Below are 24,357 nucleotides of genomic sequence, written 5' to 3' on the forward strand. Positions count from 1 at the left end.
TCCCATCCATAGGGATCAGCTCCATCCATGGTGATCAGCTCCATCCATGGTGATCAGTTCCATCCATAGAGATCAGCTCCATCCATAGGGATCAGCTCCATCCATGGTGACAACTCCAGGAGCCCCTAGACCCCCCCAAAAAGGCAGCAGAGCCCAGCAGCTGCTGCCAGGGGCTGGCCCTGCCTCATCCCCACAATCCCTGCTTTGTGCTGCCCTGCGGTGCTCCCAGGTCGGTTCCCTGTGGAAAACACGGATCCTGCCGCAGCGATTCCATGGCATGAGGAGGGTGCCCCTTGCTCCCTGTGCTCCTGCCCCATGTCCTTGGGCAGAGTGATGCCTTGGGACAGAGCTGCTCTTACTGGGGCCTCCAACCAGGAGTAGGAAACCATTTCCTAGGAAACCTTGACGTTTCCCTGTATGGATTTTTTCCAGCCCGGTGAACGGGGTCTTTGTGTTTCTTCTCCGGAGGGTTTTGGAGATTGTTCCGTGTTTGGCTTCGCTCCGTGGGCTCACATTGGAGCCTTTCTTATCCAAGGGTCCTGTGACAAATGACAAACCCAAAGGGCCCAAAAATAACTGCACTGAGTTCCTCTCTGTTGTTGGGTCATTCCGGATCACCCGCAGCCTTTCCTCAGCCCTGGCTGACCCAGGAAGATTTCCACAGGGATGGCAGAGCTCATCCCACTGGGATTCTTGCTGGGATTGAGCTGGTCTCACTGGTTTTGCTGCATGGCTCCACCTGGCCTCCAACCCGTGCCACCCTGACATGCAGGAATTCCTCCCCAATATCCCACCTGAGCCTGCCCTTACCCTTCTTCACCCATTCAGCTCTCATCTGCCTTGTTCAGGAATGAGAATATGCCAAAACAACTGCTCCAGAGGGATTTCTCCAGCTGTTTCAGCACTTCTCCGTGGGCAGGGAGAAGAGGATCCTCCAATCCTTCTCCAGATGGGATTGAGGTGCCTCCGTTGGCTCTCTGTCACCTCGTTTCCTAAAGAAGAGGAGCTCTGCAATCCTCAAAAGAAAGTTTGATGCTAAACCAAAGCCTGGTTGATACAGAAATGTTTATTTGTCTCCAGGCTTTTAACTTCCTTAATCATCCTGGAAGCTCCAGGACATTCCTGGGAGCAGGAGGGATTTCTCCACATGTGTTTTTTGTTGACTGCTGGGCTGTTGTTGCTGCATTCCTGGGGGATTTAGAGGAGTTCTCAGTTACCTCCGTGTTTTCTTTATTCCCTCTGTGCTGGGCGAGATGTTGATATTTTTTAATAGAGCCTAATTGTTATTTTTGCTGCTCATTCCATTGCAGAAATTCAGGAGACGAGTCCAGGAGTCGACTCAGGTGCTCCGAGAACTGGAAATTTCCTTGAGGACAAACCACATCGGGTAAGAATTTCTGATGCCTCTGGTTCAGTTGTTTGGGGTTTTTTTTTTTTTTTTCCCAATTATTTTTAAAAAAATTATTAATTTATTAATTTCTTTTGCTATTCAATGATTTTTTAAAAATTATTTATTAATTTATTTTGTAGTTCTAGTGGTGCCTGTCTCTGGGAAAACCCCTCTGTGCGTGTCAAGAAGTGATGCCACTTGGTTGCTAATTAAAGCCTGATGGGCTTAGTTAAGGGGAGCTGGGCATCTCAGGAGGATAATTCAGCTTTAATCCTTTCCTCATGGATTCATCCACGTTTTTCTGAAGGCTGAGGGAAGGTTGGAGTCAGCTCCTGCTCAGTCAGAGCACAGGGAGTGTGGCTGTGTCCAGAATAAAAGTAATGCTGCAGCTATAAATTCATATCTCACCCCCCTACTGCTTCATAGCTTTAACATGGGGCAGCTCGTGGAGCCTGGCTGGGAATAACATCACCAGGATTTATCCACCAAGCAGGAAATCCATCCCAAATTGCTGCAGTAGAATTGCCAGAGCTTTAGTTTTTTATCAGACATCCCTTTCCCATCCACATTCCCACCAATTTCACCTCCCTGTGGGATCAGAAGCTGGTCCAGCACTGGGACATCAGCCAGGGAGCTTTTCCAGTGTTTTTCTCCATGATCACACACTGTCTCCAGCTCAATTCCATCGATTTTTCGGGATTCTGCTGTGATTTTGAGGGAATGGGGGTGTTTTAAGCTGTGGGAGGAATTGCAGTTCCCAGTGTGGTGATGGGATCCCTCCCTCCAGCTGCACCATCCCAAAATCTCCTCCCACAGCCCTGCCAGGTTTTCCCTCCTTTCCCAGCACAAAGGATTCCCCACCAGAGGCTTGAGGCATCCATGGATGCTGTTGGATTCAGGATGAGCAGGAGGATCCTCGGTGCTGCACCAGGGCAATGAGAGAGGGGACAGGACCAGGGTTCATTTCTTTGGTGCCCCTGGCTGAAGGATTTCTTTCAAAACACATTTTATAAAAGGCCAGGCTGGTTGTTTTAGCAGGGAAATAATCAAAAATTTCCACCTTGAAGATCAGAATAACTCAGAGGTGATGAATTCCCACTCCACGAGCCTGGAGCTCCACTTCCCTCCCTGCATTCCCTCATTCCAGTGGCACCCAGCCACTCCCAGGGGATTTGCTGTCCCAATTGGGGTTCAGAGGAGAGCTGAGGCTGTGCTGAGGCTCCTTTTCCCCCTGGCTTTGCCCCTCAGTGGATGGATTTTCAAATTTTTCTTGGCATTTTCAAAGCTTTGGAAGATAATCGATTTTTCAGAATTATTTTGCAAAACCCAGGGGCCAGAATTCACTGTAGCAGGTGAACACCTTTTAAAAAAAGGAGGTAAAATTACTGTTAAATGCACATCCAGGATATCCATCAGAGATTCTTCTCCTGCTTTTACAGCCTGTTGGAGATCAGGATGAGAGAAAACCTGAGCCAGGCCCCTGTGTTAGGAACTGACCTTCACAGTGCTGCAAAAAAACCTCATTTCAGTACATTTGGAAAGGCATCTAAAGGAATCTTTGAAGTCCTCTAAATCATTTTGAACAAGCCTTTTTTTCCCCCTGAGTGAGACCCAAAGTGCTGCAGTGGCTCTGTCTCCGGTTTTTCTGGGAATTCCAGGGAGTTCTAAGGCTCTGCTGTCTGGTGTTTCTCTCACAGATGGGTCAGGGAGTTCCTGAATGAAGAGAACAAAGGCCTGGATGTCCTGGTGGAATACCTGTCCTTTGCCCAGTATGCAGTCACGTAAGTGAGACATTCCCAGGATTCCCTGCCAGTAAATACATGGATATTAGGGAATATTCCTTCATTAAGAAGGGGTGAAGCATTGAAGAGGCTGCCCAGGGGGGCAGTGGTGGAGTCACAATCCCTGGAATTGTTCAAAAAGGAGTAGATGTGGAATTTGGGCACGTGGTTTGGTGGTGCTGGTCTTTTCCAGCCTCAATAATTCCATGATTCTGTGGGCCTGAGGGCAGAGGAAATCTTGAAGTGAGTCTGGAATTATTTCATCACAGCAGGCAAAAAAAGGCCGGAATTTAAACCTTGAGATTATTCATCTCTCTTCACATTTCTTATCTTTGGTCTCTGAGCATCTTAAGGGTGGGAAACCCATCCCACAAATGTGTGGAAAGATGCAGGATTCCTTGAGAGTAGGTTTGGAATTGGTGTCTGAGCCCAAGGCTTTGTGTTCCCGCTGTGTTCAGAGGGATTCCCACCCCCCAGGCACTGCTCCCGAGGCTCCTGGCAGGCAGGCCTGGGGTCCTGGGCAGCAGATGTGCTGCAGCACAACTCAGGAGCAATTCCAGGGGCATTTTGGAAGTTGGGAAGACTGGAAACGGAGTTTTTTTCTGACATCTGGGAAGTTGAGATCAGGTTTAGACGTTTGGGTCGTAAATCATGACACGGGCTCTGAAAAACCAGTGGGGAAAATCAGCTTTCAGTGGAGATCTTCAGCTGAGGCTTTGTTTTATTGTCATGGAATCATCCCAGACTGCTTTGGGTTGGGAGGGACCTTAAAGCCCATCCCTGCCATGGACAGGGAACCTTCCACTATCCCAGGTTGCTCCAAACCCCATCCAACCTGGCTGTGGACAATTCCAGGGATGGGGAATGAATCCACATTCACTCAGGATATCATAGCAGATTTTTTTATATAAAAATGACAAAGGTTAAAGATAATTTTGGAGTAGAAACTCCAGCTGGGGAGAGCTGATAATTTATTTTTAGCAAGGCTGCCATCAGATTTACGTCTGGCACTGCCCAGAAAAGAGATTTGTGGTGGGGTTGCAGGAAAATTTATGAGGGAAAATCCTATGGTTTAAAATGTTACCCACTGGAAAAAATGGTGCACAGCAAAAAGAAATGTTTGTACAGAGCCTTTCTGCCTAAATTTATACAAATGTACGCAAGGAACTCTCTGGGTTTTTCCCCTCTCACATGGGGAACATGAGTAATAACCTCGGGAGCTGGAAGGGGAACAAGCAATTCCTGCTTGGAATAGCAGAACAACGGGCAAGGAGTCAGAAATCAGGGGATCTGGGATGATTGTGGTGATATTTGAATGTGCTGGGAGGTTTGTGGGGCCGAGTTGGGATGGAGGAAACTGAAGCGGTGCTTGCACAGCTGGTTCCTGGGGATTCACTGGAGAGAGCTCCCAGAATTCCCGCTCTTTCCTTCCAGGCAGGGCTATTCATCAGCCAGCAGCCAGTGTTGGATTTATTTTATGTTGAAGAAGCCGTTTGATCCTGTTGGGATGTGTCCCTGAGGGATTCAAAGCCCTGTGGATGTGGCACTTGGGGACAAGGGGCAGTGGTGGCCTTGGCAGTGCTGGGAATGGTTGGACTCCATGGTCTTGGAGGGCTTTTCCAATCTCAGTGAACCTGTGGTTCTGGGATTTCCTTCCCCCATGTGAAGCTCATCCTCTTTCCCTGGACTTTTCCATGTCCCTCCAGCACCACGTTGTCCTTAACTCTCCTTTTCCATCATTATTCCACCTGTTGAAATCACAGAATTCCAGACTGGTTTGGGTGGGAAGGGACTTTCCCAGTACTGAGGGAGCACTGGGATGATCTTGGAGATCTTGCAGAGCTTTTCCTTTGTTTTTGGCCCATTTGGCTCTGTCCAATGATTCTGTGATGCCACCAAAACCTGCGGCGGGAAGGAGAACTCGGCGCGCGTCTCTCCCGCCTAACCCGGCCTTGGAATCCCTGTTTCCTTGCAGATTTGACTTTGAAAGCCTGGAGAACAGCGTGGAGAGCTCCATGGACAAGTCCAAGCCCTGGAGCCGATCCATCGAGGACCTGCACAGGGGCAGCAATCTGCCCTCTCCCGTTGGGAACAGCATCTCCCGCTCCGGCAGACACTCGACCCTCCGGTACGGCATCCTCGGCATCTGCAGTGTGGGACAGCTTTTCCCATTGGGATATCCCTCATCTTCCCCCTTTTCCCAGCAGAGGAGTGGCACTTAAGGAATTGGTGGTTTGAGGTGGAAGGAGCCTCTCAGGGCAGCAGCTGGGGAAGGGGCAGGAATCACTTCCGAGGGCAGGATGAGCCGAGGATGCAATTCCTTGTGCAGAGGAAGCCATTCCTCGTCTCCAAAATGCAGCTCAGCATTTCCATGGACCCAGCCAGTCTGGGGCTCCCATCCTGTGTCCCGTCTCTTCCAGCAGCACATTCCTTCCGTGCTGCCATGAAGGGGATGTTGGATTCTTTGGAAAGGCCACTTCCCTCCCCCAGACCTGCTTTCACTCCCACCATTCCACGCTTTACTACCAAGTCTCTCTTTCCCAATGTTCCTTTTTTTTTTTAATTTGTGGAAAAGGCAGGATCACTTCCCAGGATTGACTGACCTCTTCCATTCCTTGGATGTCCTGCCCCGACCACCACCCTCACATCCTGGTACTGGGGTTGCAGCTCTGAGTGCTGGATCCTTTGGGAATTTTTTTGGCTTTTATGGAGTTTTGCTCCATAATCCTGTGAGCAGAGAAGTGTCCAAAAGTGGAGCCACCTCACTTGCAGCTTTCCCTTCCAGCAGAGGTGGTTTTGCTTTGCCAGGCAGTGCCCTTGGCCCTGGGTTGTTGTTGAGTGGCTCCAAACCTGGAAGATTTAATTCCCAGCCCTCAGGCACTGGAGAGGAGGAGAGCTCTGGGAAAGAAATCCAGCTGTGGAGTGCAGCAGGATCACTTGGCCACTTGATTTAGGGGTTTTTTAGTGGTTTTGGTGTTCTTTGCTCCTGAATTGCTCTGCCAGAAGTGGCAGAGCCCGAGCTGGCAGGAGGTGCCGGTTCCGCCGTTCCCTAAGGAGGAGTGTTTGGGATTAGGAATGCCTAAACCAGGAATACCTTACATGTCTCTGACATTGTTTCTCTTCATTTCCTTCCACCCTTTTCCCCTTCTCACATCTCCCTTTATTCCTTTCGTGTCTGACTCTCCGTTTCAACATCTCCTCCATTCCCTTTTCCCGCTCAAACGCTCTTTCCCCGTTCTCCCGTCCTTCCCGGCGCTCTCATCTCCTGTCACACACCATCAGATTGGTTTCTCTGCCCGACCACCTTGAGCTCAAACGCTGCCAGAGCTGCTTGGCAGCCACCTGCCTCTGGAGCAGCTTCCCTTTGCGCTCTGCCGATGAGGCTCCCGCCCGGAAAATCCCGTAAGTCCGAGTGCAAGGTGTCCCCTGCAGGGCATGGAGCCCCGGGGCCAGCACTGCTCCCATGCCATGGATAATCTGGTGGCCACACGGACTGGGACAGCCCCAGCCCCAGGAGAAGGGCTGCAGGCTCCAGCACGTGTGGTTATCACATTATAATCCCGAGCGTAGTTGGCTTCCGTAGAGCGGGATTTTCGCGGAGAGAGGGAAGCGTGGTTGGCCTGGAAGCAAGAGCCGAGTTCTCCTTCTCATGGTGCAAGTAGTTGTGTTTTGTACCTCAGCTTAGAGCTTGTAGTCCTTGTCCATCTTGTTTCCTCTTTTTGTTAGAAATAGAGACTTTGCTCATCCCCAAAACTGCCACGGAAATGGGACCTGACAGAGTTTTCCAGCCAAAAGTTTCCCCTTCCTCCAGAGCCATCTCACAACTGAGGCAGCTTACCTGGATTTGGGGTTTTTGTCTTAAATCTGTATTTTAAAATCTGTATTTTTAATATTTCTTTTAAATGGGTATTTTTTTAAATGGGTATTTCTTCAAAAAGTCTATTTTTAAAAATATGCATTTTTAAGAAGGTGCATTTTTTTTAAAGGTGTGTTTTTAAAAGTGTCTTTTTTCAGTAGCTGGGGATTATGTGTGTTAAAAAAAAAGGGAAAGCTAAAGGTAGGTGAGAGATTTTTAAGAAAGGAGGGTTGTTTTTATAATTATAATTTTTAAATTGTAATTTTTATAATTAGTAAATATTGGTGAACTGAGAGAGAATCTCCTCCTCAGATCAAGGCAGGTGCTCAGTTGAGGAGGGGGCACAGGGTGTTTTTTTGGGGAAAAACCAGGAGGTTCTGCCCCATCTCTGGGTGGTAAATGAGATTTTTGGGATGTGGGGATACCCAGGCTGTGTGGAAATTCCTGGAATGGTGGAAACTGTGCAAACAGGAGAAAGGAATCCCAGCATCCCAGACTGGTTTGGGTTGGAAAGGTTTAAACTCACCCCATTCCATGGGCAGGGACACCTCCCACTCTCCCAAGCCCCATCCAAGCTGAAAGATCTGCTCTTCCCTCTTGGAGGAAAAAGGAGAAGGCTGAGAAAACCTTCCCAGGGTAATGGAAAATTCAGGAGCTGGCCTGGGCTGGGCAGAGCTCTGTCCATCCTCCAGGACCATCCCTCTCCAATTCCAAGTCCAGCTGCCTCCCCACAGCTCTTTTTAGCAGTGCTGAACCTGCCAATTCCCCCCTCCCTGCGTTTCCTTGGCAACTGAGAGGGGCTTTTTTTCCTGGAGAGGAGGCACAGGGATTTGGGAAACCAACACCAAAATGAGGGCAGGAGGATGAAAAAGGGGGAAGAACCTTTGGGGATTTCATTGCTGCTTTTTTGGGAGAAGGAGCTTTACTGAGAGCCAGCCTCTGCTGTCAGATAAATATTAATGCAGGCTTTGCAGCATCCCAGCCCATTAGAAATTCCCTTTCTTCTGAGGAAAGGACTGGAGTTTCCGTGTGGATTGAAGTGAGAAACTTCGATTCCTCCTCCAGAATCTGCCGAGTCCATGAGGAGAGAACCATCCAGGCAAATCTGGGAATGGGCTTTGAGTGTGTTCAGTAACTGGGCTTAAATCTGCCACGGTTTTGGGAGCTGCAGTCCCCGAGTTTGGGCTTTGCCAGTGACACTCGCACTGCTCAGGGGCCCAGGGAAGGCATCATTTTTGTCAGATGCTTCCTAATTCAACAGAGCATCTCTGTGAGCAGCTCCAGCAGATCACAGAAACCCCAAACTGCTGGGATGAGCCCAAACCTTCCTTTCTGAAGGAATTTTTGGCTGTCAGTTGAGACAAACCCCACAGTTCCCAACCCACCACCAGCAAAATTGCAGGGATGGAACCCCAAACCCAGGCAGCCCTGATGAATTTCAGCTTCTCATCCTGTGAGACCCACCCTGGGCTGCTCTCCTGGGAGCCAGAGGAGAGCAGGATGTTTTTTAGCAGATCAAAAGGTAAAAATGATGGGAGAAATCAGCTGGAATTTGTATTAAATTGGGGCATTCAAAGTCTGCACTAGGGGATGTCATGGAATTCCAGAAGGGTTTGGAATCTAATTCCAACCTTCCTCCCACTATCCCAGGCTGCTCCAGCCCCAGTGTCCAGCCTGGCCTTGGGCACTGCCAGGGATCCAGGGGCAGCCACAGCTGCTCTGGCAATTCCATCCCAGCCCCTGCCCACCCTCCCAGCCAGCAATTCCCAATCTCCCACCCATCCCTGCCCTCTGGCACTGGGAAGCCATTCCCTGGGTCCTGTCCCTCCAGGCCTTGTCCCCAGTCCCTCTCCAGCTCTCCTGGAGCCCCTTTAGGCCCTGCCAGGGTCTCTGAGCTCTCCCTGTGCCCTTCCCTTCTCCAGGTGAACATTCCCAGCTCTCCCAGCCTGGCTCCAGAGCTGAGGAGCTCCAGGCCTCAGAGCATCTCCATGGCCCTAAAATATAAAAAAATTATGGATTTATTCTTGAACAGAAACGTTTTTCTGTCAGATCTGGGTGAGAAAAAGAACCTCAAACTCTGTATTCCAGCCCAGGGCTGACCCTGGCTTTCCTGGTTGTTGAGCAGTTGAAGTCCTGCTCTTCCCCTCATCCTCCTCATCCCAACACTCTGGATGAGCTCCCTCCCCACAGGTGCCACCCCCTTTAGGACTGGCAGGAGGAACCCATCCCCTCTGCAGGAGCTTCCCCAGGCTCAGCTGCTCAGTTCCTGCTCTTCTGCAGGGGAAAGGTTTTGCAGCTCCCCTTGCAAGGAGGGGCTGGGGAAATGAAAGAGGAACCATCTGCCTTGAATTAGCAGGATAAATATCCTGGGCTGACATCATCTGGGACCTGCAGCAGACAGGAAATCAAACCCAACAAGTCCTCCAGCTGCTGGGCCAAGTTTTTGGGAACCAGGAATGAGGGAGAAGCAGGAGGAGCTCATCCACCCGTTCCCTGGCTCACAAAGGGAGGTGTGGGATCTGCCACCGGCCTGCCCCGCCTTGGGGGAGGGAACAAAAACATCAGAGAGCCTTGGAATGGCTGCAGACACAAGGAAAAGCATCCTGAGCCTGAATTCCAGCGGCTGAGCTGTTGTTCAGGAGTTCCTGTACAAAAATCCTGGTTAATTCTTGGCTCTGGTGGCTGTGGGAAGGAATAGCGTCTGCTGAGAGGATGGGGTGGGAATCCAGGGCAGAATTCCCTCTGCCTGGAGAGGCTGGCTCAGCACAGGAGCTCTCCAGGACATGTTCCATGTCCAGGTCTCACCTGGATTGTCCCCTGGCACGAGGGGAAGCTCTTGGGTGATGCCAAGCAGTGGGACAAGAGGAAGGGGCAGGAACTGATCCCAGGAAATTCCACCTGGACAGGAGGCAGAACTTTGTCCCTGCGCAGTGCCCGAGCCCTGAACAGATCCCAAAGTGGAGTCTCCCTCCCTGGGATATTCCAGACCCACCTGGACACAATCCTGTGCTCTGGGATGGCGCTGCTGGGCAGGGAGGTGGCACCAGTGACCCCCTGTGGGCCCAACATCCCATCCATCCCTGCCATTCCCTGTGTCCTGTCCCTCCAGGCCTTGGCCCCAGTCCCTCTCCAGCTCTCCTGGAGCTCCTTCAGGCCCTGCAAGGGGCTCAGAGCTCTCCCTGGATCCTTCTCCTCCCCAGGTGAATGTTCCTGGCTCTCCCAGCCTGGCTCCAGGTGCCTGGAAAGTCACCCAGGTAGGGAGAGGTTTAGGAGGGATCATCTCAGCTTGGCAAGGCTCCATCCAAGTGGCTGGATCCAAGCTGAACTTCCAGGCAGATCAGACCCAGTACTGGACATGTTGGAGTACCCTTGCTCCCCAGTTCTGTTTCTCCAGGCACCTGGAAATCCCAAAATCTGGATTTACGGTCATTTTTCTTGTTTAAGGAGACTTTCCCCCCTTTCTTAGAGCCAACAGAACTGGTGGATGCTTCAGTCCTGAAGTTCAGGGATGTGGCTCACTGGGCACTGAGTGAGGGGATTGTTTTTCTTCCAACAGTGGCACCATAAAGATCCCATTAATGGGGTTTAAAATGTAGGGAAAAGAATTTAAATCTGAGCTGAAGCAGTGTAGGAACCATCTCTTCCCAGTTCAGATTCCCAGTTTGAGGTCGCTCTGCTCCTGCTGTGACTGGGGAAGGGACATTTGGGACAGGAACAAGCCCTGGGCTTGCTGTGGGCACAGAGCTGATCCAAGGGGAAGCAGGAGGGATGTGGGACCATCCTGGCACCCCCATTCCCACCAGGAGCATCCCAAATACCCAGGTGCAGGTGCAGAGCTTGGGGCCAGAGCAGCCTCCTCCTGTGCTGCTCCCAAAATTCAGCTCCGGTGCTCCAACCCCTCTGTGCTGATCCCAAACTGGGTCACGCTTCCCGAAATCCTGCAGTGCCCTGAGCTGATGGATTCATTCATATTTATGGATGGAAAAAAACCCTCCTTTGACTGAATCCTGCTTTGAATTTGGGGATTCTTTCATCTCGGCACAGCCGGGAAGGGAAAGCCCAGGGGAGGGGTTGTGGAAAGCTGGGAATTGTGGGCTCTCCGTGGGCAGGGTGGGCACAGGGAGCACCCAGCCCTGGTGTGGGACCTTGTTCCTCTTGGTTTGTGCATTTGAAGAGGGAATTTGCAGGGATGAGCCAGGGAGTCACACAAACCGGTGTGGTGTTCCCTGTTCCTGCTTTTATCATGGATTTAAACAGGGAATATCCAGGGATGAGCCAGGGAGTCACAACTGATGTGGTATTCCCTGTTCCTGCTTTTATCATGGATTTGAACAGAGGGAATTTGCAGGGATGAGCCAGGAAGTCACACAAACCGGTGTGGTATTCCCTGTCCTTGTTTTATTGTGGATTAAACAGAGGGAATATCCAGGGATGAGCCAGGAAGTCACAACAAACCAGTGTGAATTCCCTGTCCCTGTTTTCTTGGGAATATTCCCTGCCACCTGTGCTGGCAGGAAGGGCTCAGCTGCAGCTCCTGCTGGAGCCAAACACTGGATTTTTATCCTTGCCAGTTAAACATCCCAGGACCTTTTCCTCCTTTATTCCCACGAATATTTTCTGCCTGTCCTCTGGAAAACTCCTGCATTCTCACCCAGCGGAGGGATATTCCTCTTCCTTTCTTTCCACTCCCTAGAAATCATCCTGGGATTGATGAGAAATGGGGTTTGTTTGTTTGTTTTTTTTTTTGCAGGTACAACACCTTGCCAAGCCGAAGAACCCTGAAAAATTCCCGACTAGTGAGTAAGAAGGATGATGTCCACGTGTGCATCATGTGCTTACGGGCCATAATGAACTACCAGGTAATTCCCTTGGGGAGCAGGGAATTGTTGGGGTGGTGGGAAGGGGGGAGGGAAGGTAAAAGGGGGGATTTTTAAGGGAAAATGGATGGAAATACTGAAATTCTCATAAAATGGGAAGGAATGAGAAATGATCCTGTGATTTAGAGATTTAGGGAAGGGGAATAAGGGCCTGGGAATGTTGGGCCAGCTCCTGTTCATTAGACATGCAGCTGATTAGGTTATAATTAGTCTGGAGTTTAGTGCTAACACTCCGAAATAGGAGATGATGGAAAATCCAAGTTTTCCCTTGGATGTGCTTGTGGCAAAGCACTTGGGATAACTGGAAATCAATCCGCTGGACCAAGCTCATCTTATTTTCCTGAGTTTTTTCTCTCTCCAGTGGGATGCTGGGATCATGCAGCATGCCCTGGGAGCATCAGGAATTTGGGATTTTCAGCTAAAACCAAGGAAATCTGTGGTGAACACCTTGACTGGGAGTTGGGATGGGGTTGTGGGAGCTCTGGGAAGGATGCAAGCAGCAATTCCAGTAACCAGGGGAGCAGATTCCAGAGGAATTCCGTTTGGTTTGTGGGGAGCAAAGGCAGCAGTGCTCGTGCAGGGCCTGCAGGAGAGTCGGGTGTGGCAGCTGGACTGCAAATTCCCATTTAGACAAGAAATGAAGGACAATTAAATAGGGATTGGAGGAGACAGGAACGAGCAGAGGGTTGAGAGTGGTGTAGGAGCAGCTCTTGGGCCGTTTTTGTTGCTGAAATGGCCAAGCCCAGCACTTCCAACAATGCCAATGGGCGGGAATTGTAAAACCATGGAATACCCAGTTGGAAGTTGTTAGGTACGGCGGGAGAATGGAATATTCCAGTGGTAAATTCCACGAGGTTTTGTTCAGCTTAAAGCATCAGGAGAAGCTGCCACAGGGTCTGGTCAGGGGGCTGGGATTGGCTGGATTTGGGGAGCATTCATTGGTGTCAGACTGAGCAGGATTCTCCCTTCTCTTCCCAGTACGGATTCAACATGGTCATGTCCCACCCTCACGCCGTCAATGAGATTGCACTAAGCCTGAACAACAAGAACCCCAGGTAGGCTCCTCTGCCTTGTAGGGCTGAACAAGCAGGTGAGTAAAGAGGGCTTGGAAAGGCCTTCCAGAGGGGCATTTGGGGCCAAAGCAGCCTTTGCTCTGGATCCAATGGAATGTGTGGAATGGTGCGGATAAACGAGCAGTGGGCGTCTCATCCCAGTGCTTTCAGAAGCTGCTGATTCTCCAGCTTCCATAACGGCTTCAGACTGAAGGAGGGTGGGTTTAGATGGGATTTTGGGCAGGAATTCCTGGCTGGGAGGGTGGGCAGGCCCTGGCACAGGGTGCCCAGAGCAGCTGGGGCTGCCCCTGGATCCCTGGCAGTGCCCAAGGCCAGGCTGGACATTGGGGCTTGGAGCAGCCTGGGACAGTGGGAGGTGTCCCTGCCCATGGCAGGGGTGGCACTGGATCATCTTTAAACTCCTTCCCACCCAAAGCATTCTGGGATTCAGCTGGAATTTGGCTGCTGGAGCCCTCCAGCTCTGTTGCAGTGCAAGGAAACCCCACTGGCAATGAGCAGCTTAATGTGGGATTTTCCTGAAGAGAGGGAAAATCTTCATTATGAAATGTTATCCAAGATCCTGAGCTTGGAATTTCTCTGGGAGAGGGTTTCACTCCTGTGCTGGGTCAGGTCGCAGCCACGGCATGATGCTGTAATTGCTCAGTGGAACTGCTGGTGATTCCATGTCCCTTCCTCTCCCACACATCCCTGTGATCCCACCTCCAGCAGAGCCTGGAGTTCTGAGCCTTGGCAGGTCTGACAAATCCAAACTCGACCCAGAGATGTCCCCAAGGAAAGGGGAAACAGGGATGGGGTGATAACCAGCACCGGGTGTGTGTCTGCACAGCCTGGGCTGGGGCTGGGCACAGGAGCAGGAATCTTGTCCTGAGGGAAGCAGGTTCTTCCTTCCTTTCTTTTAGTCAGCCCCAACTCAGCAAGCCAAGGAGAAATGGGAAGTTTATTGTTTTTATAATTTTTTATCATTTTTATCATTTTCCAGTGCCTGCAAATCAGGGGAGAACCCAAATTTTCACTGTTGGAAGACGTGGATTATTTCAATAACAAACCTGCTTTAAAATGTGGCTAAAACAATCTGAGGACTGGGTTGAATGTTAGCTCTGCTCAAACCCCAAACTGTGTTTGGTTTAGCCCCACGGGAGCTGTTGGGATCCCCGAGGTTTGGGTGCTCAGGGTTGGCTGGGATGTGGCACGGGGAAGCAGCAGCTCCAGGGAATTCTGCAGAGCTGAACCCATCCTGGGGACTGGGGGGGCTGATCCCATTCCCACTGCAGAGGGAGTGGGCAGGGGGTGGGGGAGGACTGCAGGGACTCCATCTCCTCGGGTTATTCCCAAACACATCCCACAGGCACAGCTGGAGCTGCCCCTTCCCTGTGCTCATCCCAGAGGTGTGGGCAGCGCTGGAGACTCCAGTCCCAGAGATCTCCATCCCTTCCCCACACACATCCCCCTCAGAGGGGACATTGCAGCAAATCCCCATGAGAGCTCCTTGATCCCCGAAACACCTTGGAAGTTTTTGTGGCAGGAGAGAAAAAAAAAAACCTAAACAAACCCTTGAGGAGGCAGAATTGAACATTCCATTTAAAATTTCCTAGGGAAGGGACCATTTTTTCTGGTTTCCAAAGATAACCTTGACCCTTTGAGAGCCACAAGGTATTTCTTGTTCTGTAACATCTGGTTTGAGTCGCTGCTTGAGCATGGGACTAATTTTTTTCTGTGTGTGCATGGTTTGCCTCTGCTCAGAGCTCAGCTGCCCAGAAAGTCTTTTGTTTTCCAGGAATCCTGGAAGAAAACACTGTGGATTATTTCCATGAGGGTTACACTGAGTTTGCTGCATGTTTTTCCCTCAGTGATCTCGTTTTCTCTCTGTTTTCACTGCTGAAAATCAGCTCCGATTCCTGATTTTTAAGGAGAAGGACATGCTCCAACATCCTGTGTTCCTGCAGTGAATTGTGTGTGTGTGTGTGGGGCTATAAATACAGATTATCACGGAGAATAATTCAGATTTGGGTCAGGAAAACTGCAGATTGGAATTAGAAGCACTTCCATTAAAAACTGGGCTCCAAGGAACGTGGTGGGGGGTGCCAAGCTGCTCCTCCAGGTGCGTGCAGGGACTTCCCTGGGAGCAGCAGCTCTCAAACACTGCCCTGCCTTTGCCAGAGCTCTGCCAGTGCCTTTTTGCTTGAGTTTCCAACTCGGGATTTCAATCCCTGCATGGTTTGAGAAGCTTTGAGACGGGGGGGGAAAACTGCACGATCCTGGGAGAGGCGAAATTCCCTGGATCAGCACTGTGCACCTTGCAGGGATATTCATTCCAAGGGGTTAAAAACCCACGGGGTGAGGCTGCAGCTCCCACCTTGTCCCTCAGGTGGGGAGCAGATGGATCAGGTGCTGTCCCTGAGTGTCTCCCTTTGTTTTCCCCACAGGACAAAGGCCCTGGTCCTGGAACTCCTGGCGGCCGTTTGCCTCGTCCGAGGGGGCCACGAAATCATTTTGTCTGCCTTTGATAACTTCAAGGAGGTTCGTGGAGCTGCTTTATCAGATTTGGGTGTCCCTACTTCTCTTATGATTGATTGGAGCCTCCTCATCCAGCTAAATTCCCTCCAGGAGGGGTTTTCCAGAAGCTGCAGGTTTTCCTTGGAGCACTTTGGTGTCCATTCCTTCATTCTCCTGTTTGTGTTAAAGAGCTCTAATTCCAACCATTCCAGCACCTCTTATTCCCAGCACTTCCCACTGCAGGCTGGATTGGGATATCACAGCCTTCCCCCCTTGCCAGTGAGCTCCCTGAGCAGCATTCCCAGCCCTTTGTCCTGGTTTCCATGGATTTGTGAGAGGCAGCTCTGCGGATTTATCCGAGTTGCCTGATCTTGGTGTTGCAGGACGAGCAGAATTCCAAGGGAGGACGGGAGGGAAGAGGGAGCTGTGGGACAGCTTTGGGATGCTCCAGGGGTCCCAGGTGCTCGGAGCTGGTGCTGCATTGAAATCCCAACACTCCGAGAGCACTGTGGGATCCAAACTGGGATCTGAGTGGGACAGAGAGGCAGAAATAATCCTGGCTCTGTGCAGGGAACACTTCCCAACGTTGGCTTTCATCCAGCAAAGCTGTTGTGATGTTTTATACACAAATATTCCAGAATAATTGGATTTGGGAGGGGAGGGTGTGCTCGTGGCATCTCTGGGTGGGAAATCACTTGGAATTTGGAAATAAACCCAGGATTGAGGAGCTTTGGAAATAAACCCAGGACTGAGGAGCTTTTCTGAAGGTGATCCATAACTTTGAAGAATCCAATGTGTTTTGCTCCAAGGCAAGCAGAAATGCCAGAAAAATAAACTGGAATTCAGCTAACCCTGACAACTTTTGGGAAGGTCATTGGCTGGTGGTTGTTCCAGGGTCTGAACTTCCCTGGGAAGGGAAGAGCTGGTGTTGGAACCAGGGGTGGGAGAGGAGCAGGATCCAGCACACCAGGATTTCCTCTGTTTTAACATCACTCCCACTGATTCCATGGAATCAGAATCCTGGACTGGTTTGGGTGGGAAGGGACCTTAAATCCCTTTTATTCCACCCCTGCCATGGGCAGGGACACCTCCCACTATCCCTGATTGCTCCAAGCCCCATCAGGGTTGCTTGGAGCAACCTGGGATAGAGGAAATGTGTGGAATTAGAGGATTTTTAAAGGCCCTCCCAATCCAAACCATTCTGGGAATGATCCTGGAGCATCCAGCCAGCCAGGAGAGCGGGACCAACGCGAGGGTTGAGCTTTGCTCCTGGGAGGTCTGGCTGGGAATTGCGTGTCCATTGCCAGGTGGGTATGGATCCAATCCTCCCTAAACCCCTCCTAACAGATCCTCCTGCTTCCCCATGGGGTTGTGGTGCAGTTTGGAATAGATCCGGGGTGCATTTCCTTCATTAGCACCCAGAGAAGGCCCCTCCGTGGGTGGTTTTCCATAAAAACACTTTGTTTTCTGGAATGATGTGGGCTCAGTGCAACTTCCAAAGGTTTTGTTCCCAGCCTAAGCAAGAGACAGGGTTGTTCCAGCTCTTTAATCCTGGTTCTTCCCCACAGTAATGCTCCTAGAGGAAAGCTCTGCCTCCCCTCATCCCAGCCGTGCTTCCCAGTGACAGCCCTTGGAAATGTATCCCAGTGGAAATGGCAGCATCTGGTTTGCTGTGGTGGATCCCAGCATTCCCAGCAGGATCCAGGCCAACCTTCAGGCTGGAGGCTTCATCTCCAGTTTCCCTCTCCTGAATCTTCCAGGATAAATTGCAGCATTCCATGGAAGTCCCTTTGCTGTCTCCTGGAGCTCCTGAGTTCCAGCCCTGCCTCATCTGAGGGCAGTGGGAATATCCCTGAGCAGCCACAGGTGGATGTTGCTTTTCCCCTTCCTCATGTGCTGGATCCCAGGATTGCTGATCCTGGGATTGGCCCTGCACTGATTGGGTTGCTCCTGATTTCATGACTCTGCCCTAAATAGCTCCTGGGTGTTTATGGCAGCTGTTCCCAGCCATGGGAATGGTTTATACCAGATTTCCCAGGAATCCTGGCTTTGCTGCAGAGGGATCAGAGTTCTGTTCCGTTTGTATCCACAATCCGTGATTTTGTTTAAATCTGCTCCATGTTTTCTGAAGTGGGTGCAAGAGAGACCATGGAATCCTGGAATGGTTTGGGTGGGAAGGGGCCTTAAAGCCCATCCCACCCCTGCCATGGACAGGGACACTCCCACTATCCCAGGCTGCTCCAAGCCCCTTCCAACCTGGACACTTCCAAGGATGGGGGGTCCAAAACCTCTCTGTGCAGCCTCCTGCCTGGAATATTCCCTGAAATTTTCCTCCTTTCCCACATTTACCAGCCCAGGTTGCTCCAAGCACCTTTCCTAGGGCAGGAAGGGATGGTGTGGGATATAACACAGAGCACCTGGGGAGCCTTTGGAGAGGATTCCATGGGATTGCTTTGGGCAGGACTCGGATCAGCCTCAGCTGAGACCATCAGGCTGCTGCTGCCTTTGATCCCTGCAAGGGATCCTGGATCCCTGGCCCTCCCTTTTCCTTGGAGCTGCCCCGACCCTGAGCAGTGTGTGTGGTGTTTGATCTCCCAGTGAGGCACTCCTGGTGCTGCAGGGAGGCTTCCCAAGGATTATTCCTGAAGAAAAGCCTGGGATTAGTGTGAGGATTTACAGCCTGAAGGGCATCTCCAAACCCTTCCCATGTCCCAGGGATCCCATCCCTGCCAAGCAGAGCCTTGTGTCCTTCACCAGGAGACTCCAAATCCTCCTCCACCCAGGGATGGATCTGTCCCAGCTCTGCTTTGCTCTATCCCAGATTTCCATGTGTGTTTTAAGGGTTTTGGGGAAGTAGGAAGTTTAAAGCTCATCCCATTCCTGCTGCCATGGCCAGGGACACTTCCCACTATCCCAGATCGCTCCAACCTGGCCTGGAACATTCCAGGGATGGGAATGTCCTTTCCAACGCATCTGCCGTTCTGTGGGTGTTTTGTGGATCGCTCCAGGTCTGTGTGCTCAGGAGAGCAGGACTGACAGAGAGAATTCCAACCTCCCAGAGAAGCTACTGGGAATATTAAGTTTGAAACAATATCCAGGGAGCTGCTTTATCTTGGATCTTTTGTTTCCTGCCAAAACCCCTTTCCACAGCTCTGGAATTCCCACCAGCCGCTTGTTGTGCTGATTTATTTTCACTCTTCCTTTAGCCGGGGATCATTTTCTCTTCTTTCCCTCCCTGTCATTTGGGTTTCTCCCTAATTACAGAGAAAAGGCAGCTCTGAGCTGTGGCCCAGCCTGGTGCAACCCTGCTCCTTCCACTCACGGATATGAGTCAATTTTTGAGGAGAAAAGAGATAAAAAGAGAGATTTTCTAATTACAAATGGGCAGTAATTGTACCTGGCTGCTCAGGCTCACACTGCAGGCGTCCACATGGAATTATTTTGTGCTGAAGGATATTTTAATGAGAGGAAAACCTGGCTGGAGAGGGCCTGAACAAGCAGAGGGGTATATTTGAAATTCTTCTTGGGGTTGACCCCAGGTTTGGTGCTTGTTTTCAGGTGTGTGGGGAGAAGCAGCGCTTCGAGAAGCTCATGGAGCACTTCCGGAATGAAGACAACAACATCGACTTCATGGCGAGTGTTATTTTCCAGGAACTCCCAGTTTTTCCATCATTTTCCTTCCCTGGGCCTGGCCCTGTTCTCTCAGGCACAGCTGTGGCAGCAGGGAGGGGGTTGGAGGAGTGCTGGTTACGGGGCTGGTGGCAAAAATCTCCCAGAGCTGGGGGTTTGAGGCTGTGCTGGGGTGTGAGAAACTGAAATCCTGCTTTTAATCAGGAAAAATCTCCCTTGCACTCCTGCTCAGTGCTTGGATCCGATGTGGGTCCGTTCTGAGCAGCATTTCCCACCCCAGCACTGGAATTCTGAGGCCTCTGTTGCACTTGATGACAATTTAGTGCTGAGCTTTGTGTAAAAGACCATTTTCTGCCAAAAATCAGGTGTTGAAGCACCAGTGAGGCGATTCCTGCAGGCTTTGAGTGCTCCAGGAATGTCTCCAGGACAGGATCACAGCCTGGAGGGCCAGCAGGTTGAAAAGGAGGTGGTGTGAGGGAGACAGGCTGGCAAATTCCTTGGATTTAAAAAGAGGAAATTCCAGTGATCCTTGCATTTTCACTCGAGGCACCCCAGCCTGGAGTCACAGATGTATCCCATCCATTTTTCCTCTGGGCCCTGGAACAAATCCCAGGGAACTGGCCAAATTCCAGTACCAAACTGGTGATCCAAGGAGTGCCTCCAGTTTGTTCTTCCCACCAAAAGACCCAGAGATGTGGAGTCTCCTGGAGGCTTTTCCTGTGGGTAAAATCAGGTTGCTTCAATTCTCAGGTTCCTCCTGGAAATCTGGGAAGGATTCCAGTGGATGATGGGAAGCTGCTGTTGCAGTGTTGCTCACAGGATGGGCTTATATCCATGAGAAATCCAGCAAGGATGAGGGAAACTCCTTCCTGGAGCTGCTCCAGGGGTGACAGATGGGATCCTCAGAGGGCTGGGGGTACCTGGCACAGCAGGACATGGCAAGGGAAGGGCAAATTTTGGGGTTTGTACCCCAATTCCTGCCACTCCACAGGAGATTTCCCCACATCTCACACCCTGGAGAGCCTTTGCCTTCCCCTGGCTGGCTTGGGGTGTGTGTGGATGCCAGTCCCTGGGATCTGGTCCTTGTTCAGCTTGGGAAATGTGCTTTGGCCAACCACCAGAGCTCCTTTTGTGCAAGTCCCCTTTCCTAAACTGGGGCTTCCAGGCACAGATTGATCTCCTTTTACAGGCCCAGGTTAATCTCACTTTCACAGCTGTTTAAACCCAGGCCCAGATTAATCTCCCTTTTCCAGGCTGTTTAAAGCCAGGATTGGTGTTTTAGGGCCTGGTGCTGGCGCCTGCTCCAGCCCAGGAGCGTTCCCGCTCCGGGAAGGTGACCCTGCAGACATGACTTAATTCCTGGAATCTCATTCCCCTTTATCCCAGCAAACAAACGTTCCCTGAGCCCAAATCCAGCACTGGCTTGGGAATAGAGCAGTTCAGGAGAGCAGCTCCTGGCTTTCCCTTGGAGTAACCACAAGGAGATGTGGCTGTGTCTGGCTTTGGAGAGCCCATTCCCATCCCGCTCCTGGGGATCCTGTTCCAGTGCTGGTCCCAGAGATCCCATTCCAGCTGTCCCTGGGGATCCCTGGGCTCACTGTGGGTATCCTTGCAGGTGGCCTGCATGCAGTTCATCAACATCGTGGTGCACTCTGTGGAGGACATGAACTTCCGAGTGCACCTCCAGTACGAGTTCACCAAGCTGGGCCTGGACGAGTACCTGGATGTGAGTCTGGAGCTGCTCCCATTCCCAGTCCCCCCTCCTGCCTCCCCGGGCCCCTCACCCCACAGCTTCTGGGCTGTGCCACAGCTGGAGGGGCGGTGGCCAGAGGGGAATGGCTGCAGCCAGCTGGAATTACAGCCTGGAGCTAAATCCGGAGCCTGATAACAAAGGGAGGATGAACCACAGCCATCCTCGCCCTGCCACGTCCCCGGCTCCAGCCACGGGGCTCCCTCCTTCTCCAGGCTGGAAAACTCTCCTTTGGGATTCTCTGACAGCCAGTACTTCTCTGCTGTCTGTCTGTCAGATGGAAGCTGCTTTTTTGTTTCCCCTTTTCTGTTTTCCGTAGAATCCCAGAATGGTTGGGGTTGGAAGGGACCCTAAGGAGCTTCTCAGTCCCCCCTGCCACGGGCAGGGACACCTCCCACTATCCCAGGCTGCTCCAAGCCCTGTCCAGCCTGGCCTTGGACACTTCCAAGGATTGGAGCAGCCACAACCTCTCCAGGCAGCATTTTTGTCCCTGTCCTTGGGAGCACATCCATGGAAACGCTGCTCCTGTTGGCATGGGAATGACTTGTCCCTGCTGATTCCTGCTCAGTATCCATCAGGAGAGGGATTTGGGGTCTGTGGGATTTGTTTGGACATGGCTGCACTGGCCATGGGTGTGTTTGGGGCCTGGAGGTGGCTCTGGGGAGTCCATGGGGACCAGGCAGAGCCTTTCCCAGCAAACATGGAGGAAATCAAGGAATGGTTTGGGCTGGAAAGGACCTTAAAGCTCTCATTCCAGCCCTTCATGGGCAGGGAAGCTTCAGTATCCCCTGGAGCAACAGAAGAGAAGACCCTGATTAACTGAACTGTTTGATGTCCAGAGGGTTTCCCTGGGTGGTGGAAGTGCCCTGAGCTCCCCCTGCCCCCTGGCCTGTCCCAGTGCCCGCTGTCCCCTGTGTCCCCTGTGTCCCCTGTGTCACCTGTGTCACCTGTGTCCCCATTGTCCCCTGTGTCCCCTGGGCTGTGCAGAAGCTGAAGCACACGGAGAGTGACAAGCTGCAGGTGCAGATCCAGGCCTACCTGGACAACGTGTTCGACGTGGGGGCTCTGCTGGAGGACGCGGAGACCAAGAATGCAGCCCTGGAGAGGGTGGAAGAACTGGAAGAAAACCTTTCCCACGTGAGTGGTGCCACCGGGATTCTGGATTTGCCAGGCCAGGTTTGGGGGGAGGTTCCCTTGGAAAAAGCCTTGGGATTGCTGGGCCTGTGTCCTGGGGGTTAACCAGGCGCTGGTTGTGCTCCCGCCTGGCACAGGGAGCCTCCGCACAGGTGTGGGAGCTGCGAGAGCTGATTGCCACAGAGAATTCCAACTCCTCGGCAGAGCAGGCCCAAAATAGAGGGAAAAGCCATCCTGGCTGTGCCTTAAACAGGGGCTCAGGAGGGAAGGGGCTGGAAAATCCTCTTGTGTAGATACTCAGGGTTTGCTGTCCCAAACCTTGGTGTTTTCCCTTAGGCCGGGAGACGTGGCCTGGCTCTTGGAAAATAAGTACAAAAGGGGGTTCTCCATATTTTAAAAATGAGAAAAGGCTTTCCTTTTTCTCACCATCCCTGTGTTTCCATCACTTGGAATAAATCTGTTCTTGCTGTGCAGTGTTTGCCCTTCTGAGGTGTTGTAGGAATCATGGAATGATTTGGGTTGGAAGGGACACTGAAACTCATCCAGTGCCACCCCCTGCCCTGGACAGGGATACCTTCCACTCTCCCGGGGTGCTCCAAGCCCATTCCAACTTGATGTCTCCCATCTCAAGCAGGAATCTGTTCTCTTTCCAAGGAAAGGCTTCAGGGTTTCCTGGAATATCAATAATTTATCAAGTGCTGCTGCTCCAAGAAGTGACCTCTTGTTTTGATGGATAAACACCCAGTTTTCCAGTTCTTTAATCCATTTCTCTTGTGCTGGACAGTTATCTGAAAAGCTCCAGGATACAGAGAACGAAGCCATGGCCAAGATTGTGGAACTGGAAAAGCAACTCATGCAAAGGAACAAAGAACTGGACGTGATCCGCGTGAGTGGGACGGGGAAGCCCCGGCTGGGTGCAGGATGCAGGGAGTGGAGATCACGGATCTGGGGCACGGGAATTCTCTTGGCTTCCCAATTTAGAGCCTGGGGCAGATTTCTGGTGGAATTATTTGTGTGTGCACTCCAAGGATGGACATAAATCCCTTTGGATGTGCCAGGAATCACTGAGTGAGATGGACACATCTCACTGTCCACATCTGGAGCATTCCAGGTGGGAGTTTTGGACCTGTGCAGGTCCCAAAGGGTGGGAGAATCCGGAATCCCTCTGGAGGGGCTGCCCTGGGCACATGCAGTGCAAGCCCCTGTTTGGATCAGGCTGTTCTGCTGCTGGCCTCGGAATTCTGAATGCACATTCCCTGTGTCTGCATCATTCCAGGAGATCTACAAGGATGCAAACACGCAGGTTCACACCCTGAGGAAGATGGTGAAGGAGAAGGAGGAAGCCATCCAGCGCCAGTCCACGCTGGAGAAGAAGATCCACGAGCTGGAGAAGCAGGGAACCATCAAGATCCAGAAGAAAGGGGATGGGGATATTTCCATCCTCCCCGTGGCCCTGGGCTCCGGGATGGTGCCGGCAGGAGCAGAGGCAGTGCCAGGGACCTGTGCCACACCCGGAGCTGGCCCCTCAGTGCCACTGCCCCCACCTCCACCCCCCCTGCCCACCCTGCCAGGGTCACCCGAGGCAGGTGAGGAAGGGGGCAGATCCCAGCTGTGGGGGCACCTGGATGGGCACTCCAAACCTCCCTGGGTAGTTCCAAGGCCTGAGCACCCTTTCCATGGGGAAATTCCTGCTGCTGTCCACCCTGAGCCTCCCCTGGCCCAGCCTGAGGCCGTTCCCTCTCCTCCTGTCCCTGTTCCCTGCGAGCAGAGCCCGACCCCCCCCGGCTGCCCCCTCCATCTCCTGTTTTTCCATGGATGGAAAAATTGGTCCCTCCTTTCCTGAGGGCACTTCCAGGTGCTGAAGGCCTTTGGTGGCTCGGGGTGGGGAGGGGACCCCGGGGGATGTTGTGGCTCTGGGGAGGGGACAGTGGGGATATTGTGGCTCTTTCTTTGTGACCCTTTGCTCCATGCTAACTCCATTTTCCCTCCATCCCACAGTGCCCAACGGCCCCGTGGCAGTGCCACCTCCACCTCCACCACCTCCTCCTCCTCCTCCTCCTCCTCCTCCTCCTCTCCCGGGCCCGGCTCCGGACGCGGCTCCAGCGGCTCCGCTGCCCCCTCCGCCCCCGCCCTCGGCTCCCCCCCTGCCCGGCACGGCCTCGCCCACCGTGGTCTTCAACTCTGGCCTCGCAGGTAAATCTCCCTCAGGGGAGGGCAGGGCACCCCAGTGCTGCCCCAAAACAAATCCCACTGGGCCTCCCTGGGCTTGGGATGAGGAGCCCATGGAAAAAAAAGAGTGTTTGGGGTTTTCCAAGGGTGCCCAGAGAAGCTGTGGCTGCGCCATCCATCCCTGGAAGTGCCCAAGGCCAGCTT

General features: G+C 52.1%; 1 protein-coding gene across 4 annotated transcripts in view; it reads left to right on the forward strand.

The window, feature by feature from the left end:
* FMNL2 (formin like 2) overlaps positions 1-24,357 on the forward strand; it is a 111,390-nt gene that overhangs the window by 72,117 nt on the left and 14,916 nt on the right. For all 4 annotated transcript variants that reach the window (XM_082284858.1, XM_082284860.1, XM_082284859.1 and 1 more), the window contains 12 exons: positions 1,311-1,387; positions 3,088-3,171; positions 5,147-5,299; positions 11,778-11,886; positions 12,883-12,959; positions 15,401-15,494; positions 19,029-19,103; positions 20,716-20,826; positions 21,838-21,987; positions 22,769-22,870; positions 23,261-23,570; positions 23,983-24,177. In XM_082284858.1, coding sequence (XP_082140984.1) covers positions 1,311-1,387; positions 3,088-3,171; positions 5,147-5,299; positions 11,778-11,886; positions 12,883-12,959; positions 15,401-15,494; positions 19,029-19,103; positions 20,716-20,826; positions 21,838-21,987; positions 22,769-22,870; positions 23,261-23,570; positions 23,983-24,177 — 1,537 coding nt within the window. The remainder of the gene's footprint in view (positions 1-1,310; positions 1,388-3,087; positions 3,172-5,146; positions 5,300-11,777; positions 11,887-12,882; positions 12,960-15,400; positions 15,495-19,028; positions 19,104-20,715; positions 20,827-21,837; positions 21,988-22,768; positions 22,871-23,260; positions 23,571-23,982; positions 24,178-24,357) is intronic.

This window comes from Coloeus monedula (assembly GCF_965178545.1).
Source record: "Coloeus monedula genome assembly, chromosome: 7".
Lineage (NCBI taxonomy): Eukaryota > Metazoa > Chordata > Aves > Passeriformes > Corvidae > Coloeus > Coloeus monedula.